This window comes from Mesoplodon bidens (assembly GCF_964165515.1).
Source record: "Mesoplodon bidens genome assembly, chromosome: 9".
Classification (NCBI taxonomy): Eukaryota; Metazoa; Chordata; class Mammalia; order Artiodactyla; family Ziphiidae; genus Mesoplodon; species Mesoplodon bidens.
Genome location: NC_138166.1, coordinates 79,550,255 through 79,566,211, shown reverse-complemented (window position 1 = coordinate 79,566,211; position 15,957 = coordinate 79,550,255). Strand labels below are relative to the sequence as shown.

Sequence of the window (15,957 nt, the reverse complement as noted above, 5' to 3'; positions counted from 1 at the left end):
GATGCCATATGTCGTGGAGCAACTAAGCCTGTGCGCCACAACTACTGAGCCTGTGCTCTAGAGCCCGCGAGCCACAACTACTGAGTCCACGTGCCACAACTACTGAAGCCTGTGCACCTAGAGCCCGTGCTCTGCAACAAGAGAAGCCACTGCAATGAGAAGCCCACGCACCACAATGAAGAGTAGCCCCCGCTCGCCGCAACTAGAGAAAGCCCACATATAGCAACGAAGACCCAATGCAGCCAAAAATAAACAAATAATAAAATAAATAAATTTATTTTTAAAAATGTAAAACTAGGCTCAAGCCTGATAAAGTACAGCTTGTGCAATTCTTTCCCATACAAGTGCACAAACAGGAACTCATACAAGAAGAACATGGACCACTGTATTAACAGCAAAAACTTCTGAATTGACTGCCAAATCTAAAGAAGCAAATAATAAGTCTGAGCAAGAACCAGGAAAAAGATTAAAGACTGCCAGTAGCTTCCACAGACAAGAATAGACTTAAACCATTATAAAAATATTCTACTGAGGCAATACAGGTACCAGTGACATAGAAAAAAGAAAATCAAATCAAGACAACCAATGAATCTTAGGAGACATCATGTTGTGTCATCAATAGCTGGTACTATGAATCTTTTTTCAGAGGTGTTGTATAGCCTGCCATCGAATCCAGTTTTTTAACTGGAACGTCGGCTATCAGCTTCCATTGCTCATCAGTTGGCAGATAGCCCTCTGGGTTCTTTGATCTGCTCACCCCATGGCACTTCCACTTTTTTTTTTTTTGCGGTACGCGGGGCTCTCACTGTTGTGGCCTCTCCCGTTGTGGAGCACAGGCTCCGGACGCACAGGCTCAGCAGCCATGGCTCACGGGCCCAGCCACTCTGCGGCATGTGGGATCTTCCCGGACTGGGGCACGAACCCGTGTCCCCTGCATCGGCAGGCAGACTCTCAACCACTGCGCCACCAGGGAAGCCCCACTTCCACTTTTGACTTGAGGCAGAAAGTGCCCAAGAAGCTTTCATCAGGCAAAGCTCAGTTTTAAGCCAATTTTCTATAATTCTGTTCCAAAGATACCTCACTTACCATTGGTTTCCCTTACTATTCCGTAAGTCACAATTTCTATACCACATTGTTCAACTAATGGGACCTCTGTGCTGTCCAGAATTCTCAGTTTCAATTCCAGTTTTTTGCCTAGTTGCTCATTCCCACCATTTAGATTAGGGGCCATTTATTTTTTTAAACTTCAGTCTTTGGGTTTGAAATTTTGTACTAGAAACATCATTTTAATGGTTGGAAATGCTATTATTTGTGCACCACCCTCACAGATGACAATTGCATCTAGATGTCAGAGTATCACATGTCTGATGATGCTCTTTCCACCCACTGTAAGCTTTGGTGCCCACTTTACTTGAATTGTGACCGGATATTGCAGTTATCCATGGATTCTATCCACTAACCACTCAGCTTCCAGTCTTAGTGACCACTCTCCAAATCCAAGTAATGGAATCATGTACAAACTACCCATAACAAAAATGCCAAAATATTATAACAACCAAAATGTTCTAAACTGCAACCAATATACTAGCAGGAAGGTGAAATGCTATAGCATAGCTCAACTATAAGAATATATATGGAGGAAAATTATAGAATTACCAACATATGCAAATGATGACCTGAAGAGAAGAACAACAATTGATATGGATTGAAATCAAATACAATTTCAAACATAAGTAATGGCTATAGAATTATGTGTGAGAGCAGCAACTGACAGATTCCCCTGATGTACAGTAAAGTTGTTTTCTCTCCTTTGTCATGCAAAATAACTATGAATCCATGAGGTAGAGATACAGAAGCACAAGCAATAAATTCAATAAATCTTATCAGTGACCATACAACTAAGGATAGTCTTTATGTAGATGTAATAAGGAAGGAAATGCTGGTCATGGAGTAGTTATAATACCATCAATAGCATTTTACCATTAATCACAAACCTGGATCAACAATGAGGCTCATTTCTAACTATAAATGTCATTACATTTGTACATCTATATCTACATATATTGCAGTGGTTCTCAACTGGGGCAACTTTTCCTCCCAGGGGATTTGGCAATGTCTGGGAACATTTTTGGCTGTTACAATGGAGGATGCTACTGGCATCTAGTGGGTAGAGGCCAGAGATGTTGTTAAACATCTTAAGGCTGCACAGATGCTGCATTAAGCAGCATTTATTATATAAACACGGCTGCACTTATTTAAACAGCTGTCCTTGGGGGAGGGGGAGGGAAAACTGGGAGATTGGGATTGGCATATACACACGACTATATATAAAGTAGATCAGGGGTCCCCAAGCCCCGGTCCGCGGCCTGTTAGGAACCGGGCCACAGCAGAAGGTGAGCGGCAGGTGAGTGAGCGAAGCTTCACGTGTAGCTCCCCATCGCTCACATTACCACCTGAACCCCCCACCGCTTCCGTGAAAAAACTGTCTTCCACGAAAGTGGTCCCTGGTGCCAAAAACGTTGGGGACCACTAAAATACATAACAATAAGGACCTACCGTACAGAACAGGGAACTCTACTCAATACTCTGTAATGACCTATATGGGAAAAGAACCTAAAAACGAGTGGATACATGTATATGTATAACTGACTCACTTTGCTGTGCAGCAGAAGCTAAACAACATTGTAAATCAACTATACTCCAATAAAAATTTTTAAAAATAAAAAAACACAACAAAAACAACAAAAAAGTAAACAGTTGCCCTTGATTCTGATATTTCAACCTAACTTTTAGTTTAAAAACCCTCCAAAGCGAAGAATTAGCCAGCCCAAAATATCAATAGTGCCGAGGCCCAGCAACCCTAATATATAGTTGCTGAAATCCCACTCTTGAAGGTTTCAGCCTCATGACCAAATTACCTCCCAAAGGCACCACCTCCTGATACCATCATGTTGGGGGGCTAGGATTTCAACATATGAATTTGGGGGAGAGGAGACATAAACACTGAGTCCATTACAGCTGGTAACCATACCCTCTTTTACTTTAGAAACTATTTACCCTAGTATTCTTATATCTGGTGTGGGTGGAACTGACCCATCTTCCCCAGGTGCATGATGCAAATTTATTAGTCAGACACTGCAAAACTCCGTGCTACAGTGATTAGTTAAGTAACATGATGCTTGTCAGAGTAATGAGAATCAGACCTAAGACTTTTGCTCTAGTTGTGCGAAAAGAGGGATTTGCTTGTGTGTTTTCCCCTGGAATTATTGCTGAACTGGTAGGTGGTAAGTCCTGGAGCTGCAGGAAGCCAGTACATTGAGAGTCTGACCAAGAATCATGGCCACATAGAACAAAGCTGAAAGGTAGAGAATGAAGGGCTGAGACCTACTGACATCAATGAATGACAGATCCAGCTAAGCCTTAAGAGGTCTATCTTGAACTTGTCAGTTAACAGACCCAGTTCTCTCTCTCCCTCTCCTTTCTCCTTCTTCTTTTCTTTACATATGATAGTTGCACTTAGATTCTGACACCTGCAGTCAAGAGTCCCTTTTATCAAAGATATTTTGAGGCAACAAAAGGCATACACAATAAAATTGTTTAAGAGAAAATCAGAACCAGGTATAGGACGGCAAAATAAGCTAATCCTAAGTTAACACAGTTCAGTGTTTGCCAGTGCATGATATGTGTACTACTGATAGTACGTGAGATGATTTTAAGCATTATACAAATCATTTATTTTGACAGTTTAATAATACTTTGATGTGGATTAAAAATATAGGTAGCATATCAAACCCAAGTTTTCTTTTAAAATACATTTGTTAAAGTAAACAACTGCTTCGATTAAAATTAGAATATCAATTCTTCTGGAGGTATGAGGGTATGGCAAACGTCATGAAGGTATCATGCAAATGTCTGAAATTTTGAAAGCATGGACATAGTTGGTATGGTAGCATCAGATTTTGCTCTGCGTCTTTGAGCAGCCTGAGGTGGGGCAGGTGGGGTTGGGAGGGAGTGGGTGGCAAGAAATACATTACTTTACAACTATCATCGGAAAAGAGAAATTGTACCAATGCTTCTGGAGAGCTTATGCTCTGTAACTAAATTCCGAAAGAAACTTCTCACTTAGCACTCTTCTAGAGAGACTATTAACTTATATTACGTAAGAAAAATATCCTGAACAATAGTTTTATCAATATAAAAGTGAATTCATAATACTTTTTCTGACAACAATCTTCTATTAAAATCAAGAGTTTTTACACTATAACTTAGTGTACTTGATTCTATAAGAGGCTTAAGTTAATGCAGTACAACCATGCGGCCTCCCAGGGATTGAATTTAATGCAAAAATAAAAGTTAGGTTACCTAGGGGTTTCGATGGAGAGCATTTCCATTGAAAACTTTTCAAAATCCCACATTTCTCACTGGGTTTTGAGAGTAGCTGAATAGCAAAAAATTATGGTTTATGCTGTCTCACGTGGTTTTGAAGGACGGGTGTTCTACATTTCTACTTGAGGACAGACTCTGATGTTTTCAAAATCAAGAAAACAAAAGGCAACTATTATTGATGACCAAAAGAAAAGGCTTTTTGTAATTCAAAGAGTTCTGTGGCAACTACAATTAGGAACCTTGTCATAATAGGTAAGATATCAACATAATGTCCCTCAGAAGAGAAAATAAGCTATTCAACATCCAAATTTAGTAGGCCTCTTCAATTAGGAACTATAGGAATAGAAGTTGGAGAGTGGGAAACCTAACAATTTATTTGTTGAAGAAAGAATAAGTATTATAATGGAACAACAGCAACACGCACATGAAAGAAACATCAGGAATTGGCCTTGGAAAGCTTATCTTCAGAAGGAAATTAAAACAGCTTTAGGAAGAGTAAAGTGATAAAAAATGAAACCTGACCTAACAGAAGAGAGTGATAGAACATATCAACAGAATAAAGCTCCTTGGGACAATGTTTTGCTATACTAAGGAAGCAAGAAGAATGTATTGCTTTCTATTTTTAGGTATGAAAATAGTTTTAATCATAGCCATAGTTTAAATAAATATGAAGACTAGGATAAAGACCTGAACTGTTTTTGTAGTGAATTAGTTGAAGAAATGATGACTCTAGAAAGAGGGACTACAAAAGCAGTTATTCCTTTAAGTCTTCGTTTCTGGTAATTTAAACATGTAAGTTATTTTTTCTTTTACTTGCATAAATATTTGCAGGAAAAACTACTTCATTAGCATATACTACTTCTCAGAAATTTATGGAAACGAAGAAGGGAATTAAAGGCAAAATATTAGAATAAGAGACCATAAGTCCCTTTCTTACCATATTTCCCATAGAATTAACAGATACCCAATAGTCTCTTAACAGCAGTGATTTCTCCACCTAATGATTACATTTTAAACCCCTGACTTGCAAAAATCCCTAACATACTGTATCCCCAACAATTGCATACTGTCAATTTCTCTCTTTACTTATACTGACATGGTCCCTCTTTCCTACTCCTGCCCAACTTGCTTAGAAAACAAGAAGATTGTTCTATACAGGCAATACCAGTGTGACAATTCATTTTCTTTATTTATCACTTGTAGCTTTGTTAATTCAAAAGAAATACAAGGCAAGAGCTTCCAGAAAAATGTTCAGTTTTCCATTAGAAACTGACAAGTTTTTTGATTAACATATACTTTGAATGGTGAATAAAATGTCCACAATGATTAGCTTCTAAGTCTTTAATGTTGCATTTTTGCAGTAGAAATATATTTAGACTGGTTATTTAAATATAATATACAATTCCTGGGTAATCCAGTACTACTGTTGAATGTATTTCTAGTATTCAGAGTCATTGTCACCTCAAAAATAAATTCTTGTTTTCTTTGCTTATGAGAGTGTTATGTATCAAGAGTGTCAAAGAAAAGCAAGTAAGATTAGAGAGGAAGCTGGTACCTGGCAAAAGATCTCCCAGCGAAAATTGGAGAATTTTGAAGGCTTACCTGGCTGCAGAGGGTAGCTTCAGCATTTATATCCTGATGGGTGAGAACGGAAGTCTCGGCCGTGATTCAAAAATTTTGCATTGGGAGAGCCAGGATTATTTAGAAGAAAAGGATATTGAGAACTACAAGGATCTGAAGCAGTTTCTTAGAACTCTGAACAGTCCTCCTTTAGTTTTTCCCTCCCTTCCTTTCTTTCCTCCCTTCCCTTTCATGTTTCTCTAATTCTTAGTCAACAAATATTTATTGAGAATCTGTGCTAGGCACATGATCATGTAACTGAAAAATACACATATATGGGGTCGTATGCACATAAAAATACAGGATCCATCACCTTAGAGTCAAATGAGGAAACAAATAAATACACATCAATTTAATTCATTTTAAGCTGTAGCGGAATTGCATGCAAGTTTCGATGTGGGAACCAAGGAGACAAGGGCACCTTACCTGGGAAATTCAGAAAAGCCTTCACAAAAGTGGTAGATACTTGACCTGGTTGTTGAAGGAGGGCTTGCCACACAGACAACCTTAGGGAAACAGGAGACAGGACACTCCAAACAGAGGGAATAAGGTGTGAGAAATGTGGCCTGTTGAAGCAACTCTAAGCACTGACGGAGTGTGAAGTGTGAGGGGTTGGGCGCAGGGGGACGAGTTACCAGAGCATGAGGCTGAATAAGGTGGGAGGGATAGATATTGAAGGGCCTTATATATCTGAGTGAGGAGCTTAAAGCGTACCCTGTTAAGTAATGAGGAATCTCTGAAGAATTTTTTAGGGAGGCTAACATGATTGGCTTCTCACTTGCTTGCTGGCAAAAATGTACAGCATGAACTGGGGGCACAGCAGTGAGACTTAAAACAGGGAGACCAAGAAGGCAGTCAAGGATGGTCTGATTTGGGGCACAGGCAGAAGAGGTGACGATAGAGAGTGAATAGGAGGTAAAATTGACAGGCTATAGCGACTGGAGATAAGAGGACAGGGACAGTGTGAGGGATAGGAGGACAGGATGGTTTTGAGGTTTCTGACTGGAAAAGAGTACACAGCTGTGTTATTCACTAAGACAAGAAAACACCTGAAGAAGAGAGATTTGCAACAAAGATCAATGAGTTCGAATTTGTGCACCATGCCTTTAAGGAGCTTATCAGTCGGAGCTATAGATCTAGATTAAATCCAGTGGTGCTTGGAGACCCTGAGGAAGATAAGATTGGGATTTATATGAACCTGCATGAAAACAGGAAATTGTGAAAGGATGACACATTCTCCTTATGTGTGTCAGAACACTATAATGTGCATGCACATAGACACCATCATCATGTAGGAGCTGAGTCATCACATACCAAGTCAGTTGTGATGCTTATTAGAACTTCCCTCTTTCATCAATTCAGAGTCCTAGTCTAATTGAATATAACGTAAACATACAAGAATTTCAGTATGAAGAGTATCCAGGTAAAAAAGAAGTACCAGTATTCTACTGTCTTTATCTTCCTACAAATCTTAAAGGAGGAAAATGGAAATGTGAGAAAGAAAATATGAAACTTAATTTTTAAACAACTTGTTCAAATTAGTTTAAAATGTTATCTTGGTCAAGGATCTTTTAGGTGCAGGTAATAGAAATGAGACAGGAGAGAAGGGGGCAGGGCACAACCATTAAAAGAATGACACAGCCACTGAGGATAAGACATAAACTGGTTGGAACCAACTAAGCCCAAGATGGTGGAAGATTGGACTTTCAGTAGACCTTGAGCCTCATTATACACTCATTGTAATACACTAGCATGCTAAATGACACACCCACAGGTGTTATGACAGTTCTGAGGCCAACCATCAAAGGCCAAAACGTGGACAGTAGCCCAGTTCGTGGAAATCCCCACCCACACCCCCAAAAGAGTTGGAATTATCTTCCTACTCCTTAGCCTATGAAATTACGCAGCCCATAAAAACTAACCACTCCTTCAGCCTGCGGGCTCTCTCACCTTCTGGGATGGTCCACACTCTTATCTATGGAGTGTGTATCTCCCAGGGCTGTCTCACTTTCTGAGACGGACCCCATTCTGCCTATGGAATGAGTATCTAAGTAAACCTGCTTTCACTTTATTCTGGCTCGTTCTTGAATTCTTTCCTGTACGAAGCCAAGGACTCTCATTTGGCGGCCTGTCCCAGGGACTCAGCTGAGACCCGGGATATGACCATCCTCTCGTGCCCTATTTTCTTGCAACATCTTTTGAGGAAGGTGGTCTTCTCCCCCTCCCCACTTTTCCTTTGATTATAAAAATATAGCCCACTTAGTTCTTGGGGCAGAGCCCTCTTGCCTGCCCGCTTGAATCCTTCACAAGCGTCCTGTTCTAATAAATCGACTTCTTACCTATCACTTTGCCTCTCACTGAATTCCTTCTGTGCCGAGACATAAAGAACCTGAGCTTCATTAAGTCCTGAGATGAGTTGTGGTTTTCAGTTGGAAGACTGTGGGTTCAAGTTCCATCTGAGGTGCAACTGAGTTCTAGTCCCACCTGAGGTGCACTTGCAGAGAGCTCTGGAATAAACCAAAAAAGAGGAACTTACATAGGACAATGGAGAATCCAGGAACAAGAACTGATACTGGGCCTCAACTAGGAAATGGAAAGCTAGCAGGGATGGAGACTTCTCTTCCTTTTATCTCCCTCTCTAGAGATCACATGATCTCACATCTTTGCTTCTTTCTTTAAGTCCGCTTCATTCCAATTTCTCTCTGTAAATTGCTTTGTTCTTCTTTCATGAACACAGCAGAAAATAGCCACCCCACATTCCTTGAATTTATATGTCCTTAGTTCATGCAATTAGCATATTTTAACATCTACAATACATGATCCCCAGATCTCAGGAAACAAATTTGTTGGCCCAGAGATTATTTAGCCCTGGTCCAACCTTCTATGGCCATAAGGGCCTTAAACCTTAGACGTGACCTTCTAAGGGCAAGGTCACAAAATATAAACGTGGCTACCACTACTCAGGATCATGAACATCAGCTTTTGAAAAAGAATAGGTATCTATTACAGGAAAATATAGAAGAGTAAAGATGACATATGGATTCCAGTGATCAGTAAGTGATTTGAAAGCTAGCAATGAGCAGAAACTGAATGGGAAAAGTACAGCCTAAAGGAAATGATTTGAAAACATATATATATATATATATACATATATGCTGCTACGCCCAAAGGAGATACAGGGACTGGGAACTTAGACGGCCAAATACAACCTTCTAAGGTTATTTTAGCAAATAACGGTACTTGTCCTTGAGAAATTGCTATCGAACCAATTTCTCACCCTGTCTCTGCTCGGTTCTGTATTGTAGCGGGGGGTCACCCTTACAAGATACAATTCCCAGCTTCCAAATCAGCTGATTTCCAGCTGGGTTCACTCAGTGAGAGTGCTGACCAAGCAGAGAAAAACAATTATTGGACTTTGATGAAAAGATAACTTATATCCAAGTACTATTTTACTTTAAACATTTGTCAGTATTGCTTTCCTTGCCCTGCTTAGGACTAGTTACTGAGGCCCTTCATTTGTAGCTTATGCTTTAGAGTTGTCACTAGTCTATTCAATGCTTTTGTAGGAATTAGCAAAAGATGTCTCCTCCGGGTGCCAGGGCACACGACTTGGCTAACAGAGTGTGAGCCAGATTTCAGCTCGTACAGATATAGAAATTATCATTTGGCATCCTGTGAGTGCAATGGAAAATCATGGATTTAGAAACCTTCCACTTAAAGGAACTACACTGTTGACAGTTTCTCTTGACCAGTCCGTGCACCCAGCTCCCAGCTGCTGGGAGTGCTGCCTGCTAACAGCTCACAGTTGCTCCCTTCTCCAGGGATTTGGCATTGCTTCTGGCTAATGGGAGTCAGCGCCCAAATCCCAAAGCTCCCTCTTCCCAAAGCCAATGGCTGAGTGTATAATAAGTGACACACAAAAGGCTGATCCTCTTGCCTCAACGTGACATTTCTGTGAAGTGAAATTTCATTTATGATCCAGTGCTTCATTGTCTTGGATCAGGCTAAGGCTAGAATTCATCTGACATGTCAACTGTGCAGTGATTTCCTCTTCCCTATGCAACTTCCTTCATTCCCTTGTGTTTCCTGAAGAACGTTCCTTCAATAAAGCATGTGTGCCTGAACCCGTCTCAGGTTTGGTTTCTAGGGAACCTGCTCTAATACAAGCACTAATGATGATTTTTTTAAAAAAAATCTCTAGAGGACAAATAGATTCTGGAGAAACACAGAAATAATTTAAGCAATAAGATGGGTACTCTAGGGGCTTCCCTGGTGGCGCAGTGGTTGAGAGTCCGCCTGCCGATGCAGAGGACACGGGTTCGTGCCCCAGTCCGGGAAGATCCCACATGCTGCGGAGCAGCTGGGCCCGTGAGCCATGGCCGCTGAGCCTGTGCGTCCGGAGCCTGTGCTCCGCAACGGGAGAGGCCACAGCAGTGAGAGGCCCGCGTACCGCAAAAAAAAAAAAAAAAAAAGATGGGTACTCTAATACTAAGATTTAGGGATTCGATCCTTAAATAATATGCAAAATTGTAATTATTGATGAGATGGCAAAATATTTTGTTTGGTATTGGAAACTTAAGAACTGAGAAAACAGAAGGGAAATAAGTTTTAAAACTTGTTCTACACTCTATAGGGTGTTCAGGTTACAAGTTTATGGCTGAGTAAAAAAAAGGATTCTTGAAAATCTTTTTTTTTTGTGGGAGATCCTTTAACTTTAGTTCTATTTAGTAGCAATAGCTACCATTCAGTGAGCAACCATTAACTGCCAGGTTTTGTAGCAGGTGCTGTTATATACATTATTTTAATTTTATTCCCTACAACCACGAGATAGGTATTATCTCTATTTTACAGATGAGAAAACTGAGCTACAGTGAAGTAAGCTGACCGCTGTAGAGCTGGTCTTCACCCTAGGTCTGTCTGACTATAAGGACTGCATTATTTTCATTATATTATGCTGCCTCTCAGTGAAAGTTTTAGACACATTTAATCGACAGCTGTTGCTAAATAACAAACCATATACATCAACATATTCTCTTATACTTTTCTGCCTTTTCCATTTTTAGACATGGGTGAACGAGGAGTTTGAACTAATAATTGCTAAGGTCCCTTGATTCCCAAACAAGGAATAAGGAACTTATTCTAACATGACCACTGACTTTGGCTAAATTATTTGAGTGTTCAATGTTTTTCCTCAACTACTTAAAAAAAAAAAAAGCAACCCAATAATATTAACTTCCAGCCATGGGGAATTGAGAGGCATGACTGATTTAACAATGATCAAGTATTACGCAATCTAGTTTTGAATATAAATGATACATATTAGAGCGATAATTCCATGAAACCACAGTCACAATCACCCATTCCTTTCTACTGAGGTAATTAAAAGTAGGATATTTATGCTCACGGGATTGTAATTCTTATCACCCCCTCTTAGAGGTAGGCTTATAATAAGGCTTACATATTCATTTTTATACCACCAAAAGGTTGTTTGTAATAATAAAAAAAATATTGTTTATATTCTCTTTTGCACTGCCTTTTTACCCATTACTTTTTAAAAAGCTGGATGTCTTTTCCCATGGGATTGATTATATAATTTTAAGCTGAAAAGGACCTTAGCAGTCAGTAATTCATTCCTTTCATTTCACAAAGCAGTAAATGGAAGCACACAGAAGCTGAGTAACTTTACTAAGATTACATGGCTAGTTAATATCAGAACTCAGATTAGAACAGCTAATCCCTGTTTGCCCTAGCAGCTGTTTTGCCAGATGTGAACAATGAAGACATTGTCCCTACATCATCTACACTATCTAGGCCTCAAACTGACATGAATATATCCCAGGGGGTTTTATAGTTCCCTCCCAAAAAAGCAATGGGATTCAGATACAGCCTGACATACACTACTGAGTGTCAAATGTTGGGGGAGGAAAGGGAAGGTGCTTGTTGGTGGAGGTAACTTGAATCCCCTGGACGCCCTCATGGAGGCCCGGCCATCGTAATCACCCAGAAGGCTCTTTTAAACATGAACTGATGAGGCCTACCCCCAACATTTCTGATTCAGTTTCTGATTCAACGTGGTGCCTGAGATTTTGCATTGCTGACGAGTTCCCAAGTGATGCTACTGGTCGGGGGAACCACATTTTCAGAACTACTGGTCTATCCCCGCAAGATCCTAGGGATGGCCAGTCTACTATATCTTGTTCTGGTTCTTGTTCTTACTCCAGTATTTGTTTCCAGAGTTGCTTTCCCAAACCAAGTCAACCTTGATTTACTGTTCTGGCAATTGCACCAAGCTAAAAACTATTATTCCCAGAAACCCATAAAACATACCCTGTATTTCTCCTCTCAGACTGGGACCCTGGATATCTACGCCTGCTCGGGAGAAAAAAAAAAAAAAAAATCACTTCATGCTCTGGACTTGCATTAGTTTGCTGGTCATCCAAGGTGGAGGCCACTCCTGCCTACTGCTGTTAGCCACGACCCCTCTCCCTGCTCCCCTTAGGTTGTGTGCTGATTTCTGCAGATGGCATTTTCTCTCCCAGGGCTCGCAGAATATCACATGCTTAGTACTCTGTGGCAGAGTTTGGACAAGACTCTAAGTTTCTTGACCTGATTTCAGACCATGTATAGCTATCTTTGTACCTCATGAAAAACATTCACATATTGTGCCTTGGATCAGATGTGATCACTTGATTTATAAGTATACATTTAATATTGTATAGGTTCAACATTAAGAAGATATCAAGATGAATAAGACATGCTCCCAGCTCTCAGACAGCCTTAAGACTAACAATGGAGACAGACATTTAAAAAGTAATGATAATTTCCAAATGGAAAATCTGTATATCACTGGCTCTGACAATATATTATATTAAAATGATATCACAGTTTTCTTTAATGGATTAGCTAGGTAGCTATTCATAGATAAATGACATCAAAATGTATTATCTTATGGTACCAATCCATTCAACCATTACAAGCTTTCCAAGGGCAAATAGCCTAATTAATGTGGAGGGAAAAAAAATTGTTAGTTCATATAAAAGACAAAAAATGGAATAAAAAGGACTGCTTACTTCAAAGAGACAAAGTTTTATAATTCTTTCAGGTATGTATGTTATATGCATGTAATGCAGTACACAAAATGTTATAGTATCACTTTCATAAAATTGGAAAGCAAGTACTATTTATGTTTAATATGTTATATTCTTGCTTTGTCTAAAAAGACCTCCTCTCCAGTCATCCAGTGTCCTAAAGTTCCTACTGTCTCTTGCTAACTTCTCCCCAACTAAATTAACTAGTTGCTGAGTACCTATAAAAACTCCTCCAATGTTCAGGGAGTTTCTGACCTTATGAATCTGCAGATCCCTAAAGTTGAACCTGAAATCTCAGGCTCTCTTCCAGCTAGGGCACAGCTTTGTGATTTTTCTCTAAACCGACAACTCATGGGCAACTGTGACTTCAAAGCACATAAAGAAGCAGGTGGCACAAGGAATTCATTCTGGCAAAGGTGGCAGCAGAAATATACAGCTTTTAGAAACCCGGAAGAGTTCTAGTTTCTAGTTCTCAACTTTAGCATTGGATTTATGGTGTCTCTCCAGAGATGACAACAGATCACAGTTCACTGCAGCAGTTCCAGAGTGAAACTTGGGTGTAGTTCCTAGTTGCATAGAGAATGAATCAGGAGGCCTAACATATGACCAACAGGTATTTCAGAAAGAGAAGAAAAAAACTTCAAAAAGAGAAGAAAAAGAGTGGAGAAAATGATGAGAAAGTGACACAAGAAAACTTTCCAGTACTAAAGGACATGAGTTTTTAGATAGAAAGGGCATTTGAAATACCCATTTAATACAATAAATGTTAAAAGATCCCACTGTTGGTATATCATCAAGTTTCAGAATTCCATGAGCAAACAGAAGATCCTAAAAACTTCTAGAGACAATATCCACACACAAAGGACCAGCATCAGAATAACATCATATTTGAACAGCAATGTTAAAATTAGAAATCAATGGAATAACACATTCAAATTCTGAAGGATAGTGATTTTCAATCTGAAATTCTAGACCCTGTTAAACTATCAGCCACTTGTGAGATTAGAATAAGACATCTGATGTGCAAGTTCTCAAAAATTTTACTTTTTACATATATTTGTCTAGGGAAGTCACTAATGAATACATGCTATCCAAACAAGGGAAAAACCAAGATAGTTAACACAGGATTCAAGAATCAGAGAGCCCAACACAAAAGAGGTGAAAGGAAATCCCAGACAACAGCCATGCAGTCAAGAGAGCAACAGTCTAGATTAAGTGCAGGGCCCTGGGAGACAGGTCTCTGATTAAAACAAACAAACAAAAACAACATAAGTACATCTAATAGATTCCCGATACATTTGATTATGTGGAAAAGAGTATGGGGAGGGATTTTACAGTTGTTAAAGAATACGGAAGAAATTTAACAATTAAACAAAAGAAAATTTGAAGAAATCTAGGGGAAAATAAACCCAACAAAGTAAAAGCCCTACAGGAATGTAAATATTGTAATGTAAATACCAAAAGAAACAGTTCAGAGTGGAAGATGACTCTGGGGGGTAGTAAATGGGGGTAGAGAAGGAAGCATGGAGCTTCTGGGTTATGCTGTTGTTATAAGCTTTGTAGTATCATTTTATTTTTTAAATCATGTGAATATATCATTTTCAATAAAGCTAAAAATTGATTTTTAAAAAGTTATATGTATTTTGCAATATGTACAAATATTGAATTATGTTGTACAACTGAAACTAATATTATATGTTAATTATATCTCAATTAAAAAAAAGAAAATACATAAGCCTAGATTTCAACTCTGAAATGGAAAATGAACTACTAATAAACCTGAAGAAAAGAGTAATAAAAATGAACACAAAAATTACTGAAATAGAAACAACAAACTTGATCAAAATTACAACAAAAAAGTTATATGGTAGAAGAGTCCATATCCTTCATCTCAATACTTTCAGTGAAGTAATTCACGGAGACTCATGTCATCGTCAAAACACCGTAAGTATCCAAACTGCCTACTCATCCATAAGGTAGATTGACCTTGAGCACACTAAAATAAAGAAGCCAATGTTTGCCCTCTCTCATCTGGAAAAATCCAACTGAGAACCACTGAGTATTCATTAAAGTTAAAGAGCAGTGGAAAAGAAAAAAAAAACAGTAAGCAGCATCCTGGGAACTATAACATACATATTTCAAATACTTTCTTGAATAAAGGTATGTATTAGGTATGTGGAGACCAGTGGTACTGGCCATATAGTGGTAGTAAGTATCACTGGTAATTCACTAGCACAATTAAGAATTCAGTTTTCCACTAAGACCAATAAGAAATCAGAATGGGTTGTAAATAAGCTGTCTATTTCTAAAAAAGTAAGCCCCAGAGAGGCTTGTACTCAAAATGAATTTAAAAGGGAGAGGGAGTGGAATATCGTTTGCTAGCCTACTTTTCAAGATTTTAGTTGATGAAAAATAAAACATTTAACTTGGGAGGACAAGGACAAATTCTCTTAAACATTTCTATATGCAACATTCATATAAACGTGCAGAGGTATTTTACAAGGCGAATATTCTAAACCCATGGCACTTGGAGGTTGCGTGTGGGAAGCGACATTCACCACTCCTGCAGCAGCCAGGTTTGCTGTTGTTCTGTCTCTACAACTCAGCTCTGCCATGGGAAAGCAGCAGGTCAGGAGTGGTAATTATGACTACAATGGCTGTTGAATGTCACAGATCCCCGTGTGCAGCTACCTCTACATTCCCGTACAAGGAAGGGTGTCACTCCATTTTTAAATGATTAACATTAGCAAGGGGAACAGGGTGTTTCAGAGGACTTGTAACAGTACATAAACAATGATATTTGTAAAGGAGAAAAGTGGATTAACAGAGCACCAGGACAGGAGAAATTGGCAAAGTATAACAA

The 15,957-nt window shown here is 39.1% G+C and overlaps 1 protein-coding gene across 1 annotated transcript in view; it reads right to left on the bottom strand.

Moving 5' to 3' along the window:
* Positions 1–15,957, bottom strand: part of LOC308622311 (uncharacterized protein) — a gene marked incomplete at its 5' end in the record, with an annotated part of 42,864 nt that overhangs the window by 23,214 nt on the left and 3,693 nt on the right. Inside the window, one exon of the mRNA XM_081243667.1 lies at positions 8,346–8,513. Coding sequence (XP_081099793.1) covers positions 8,481–8,513 — 33 coding nt within the window. The 3' untranslated portion in view covers positions 8,346–8,480. The remainder of the gene's footprint in view (positions 1–8,345; positions 8,514–15,957) is intronic.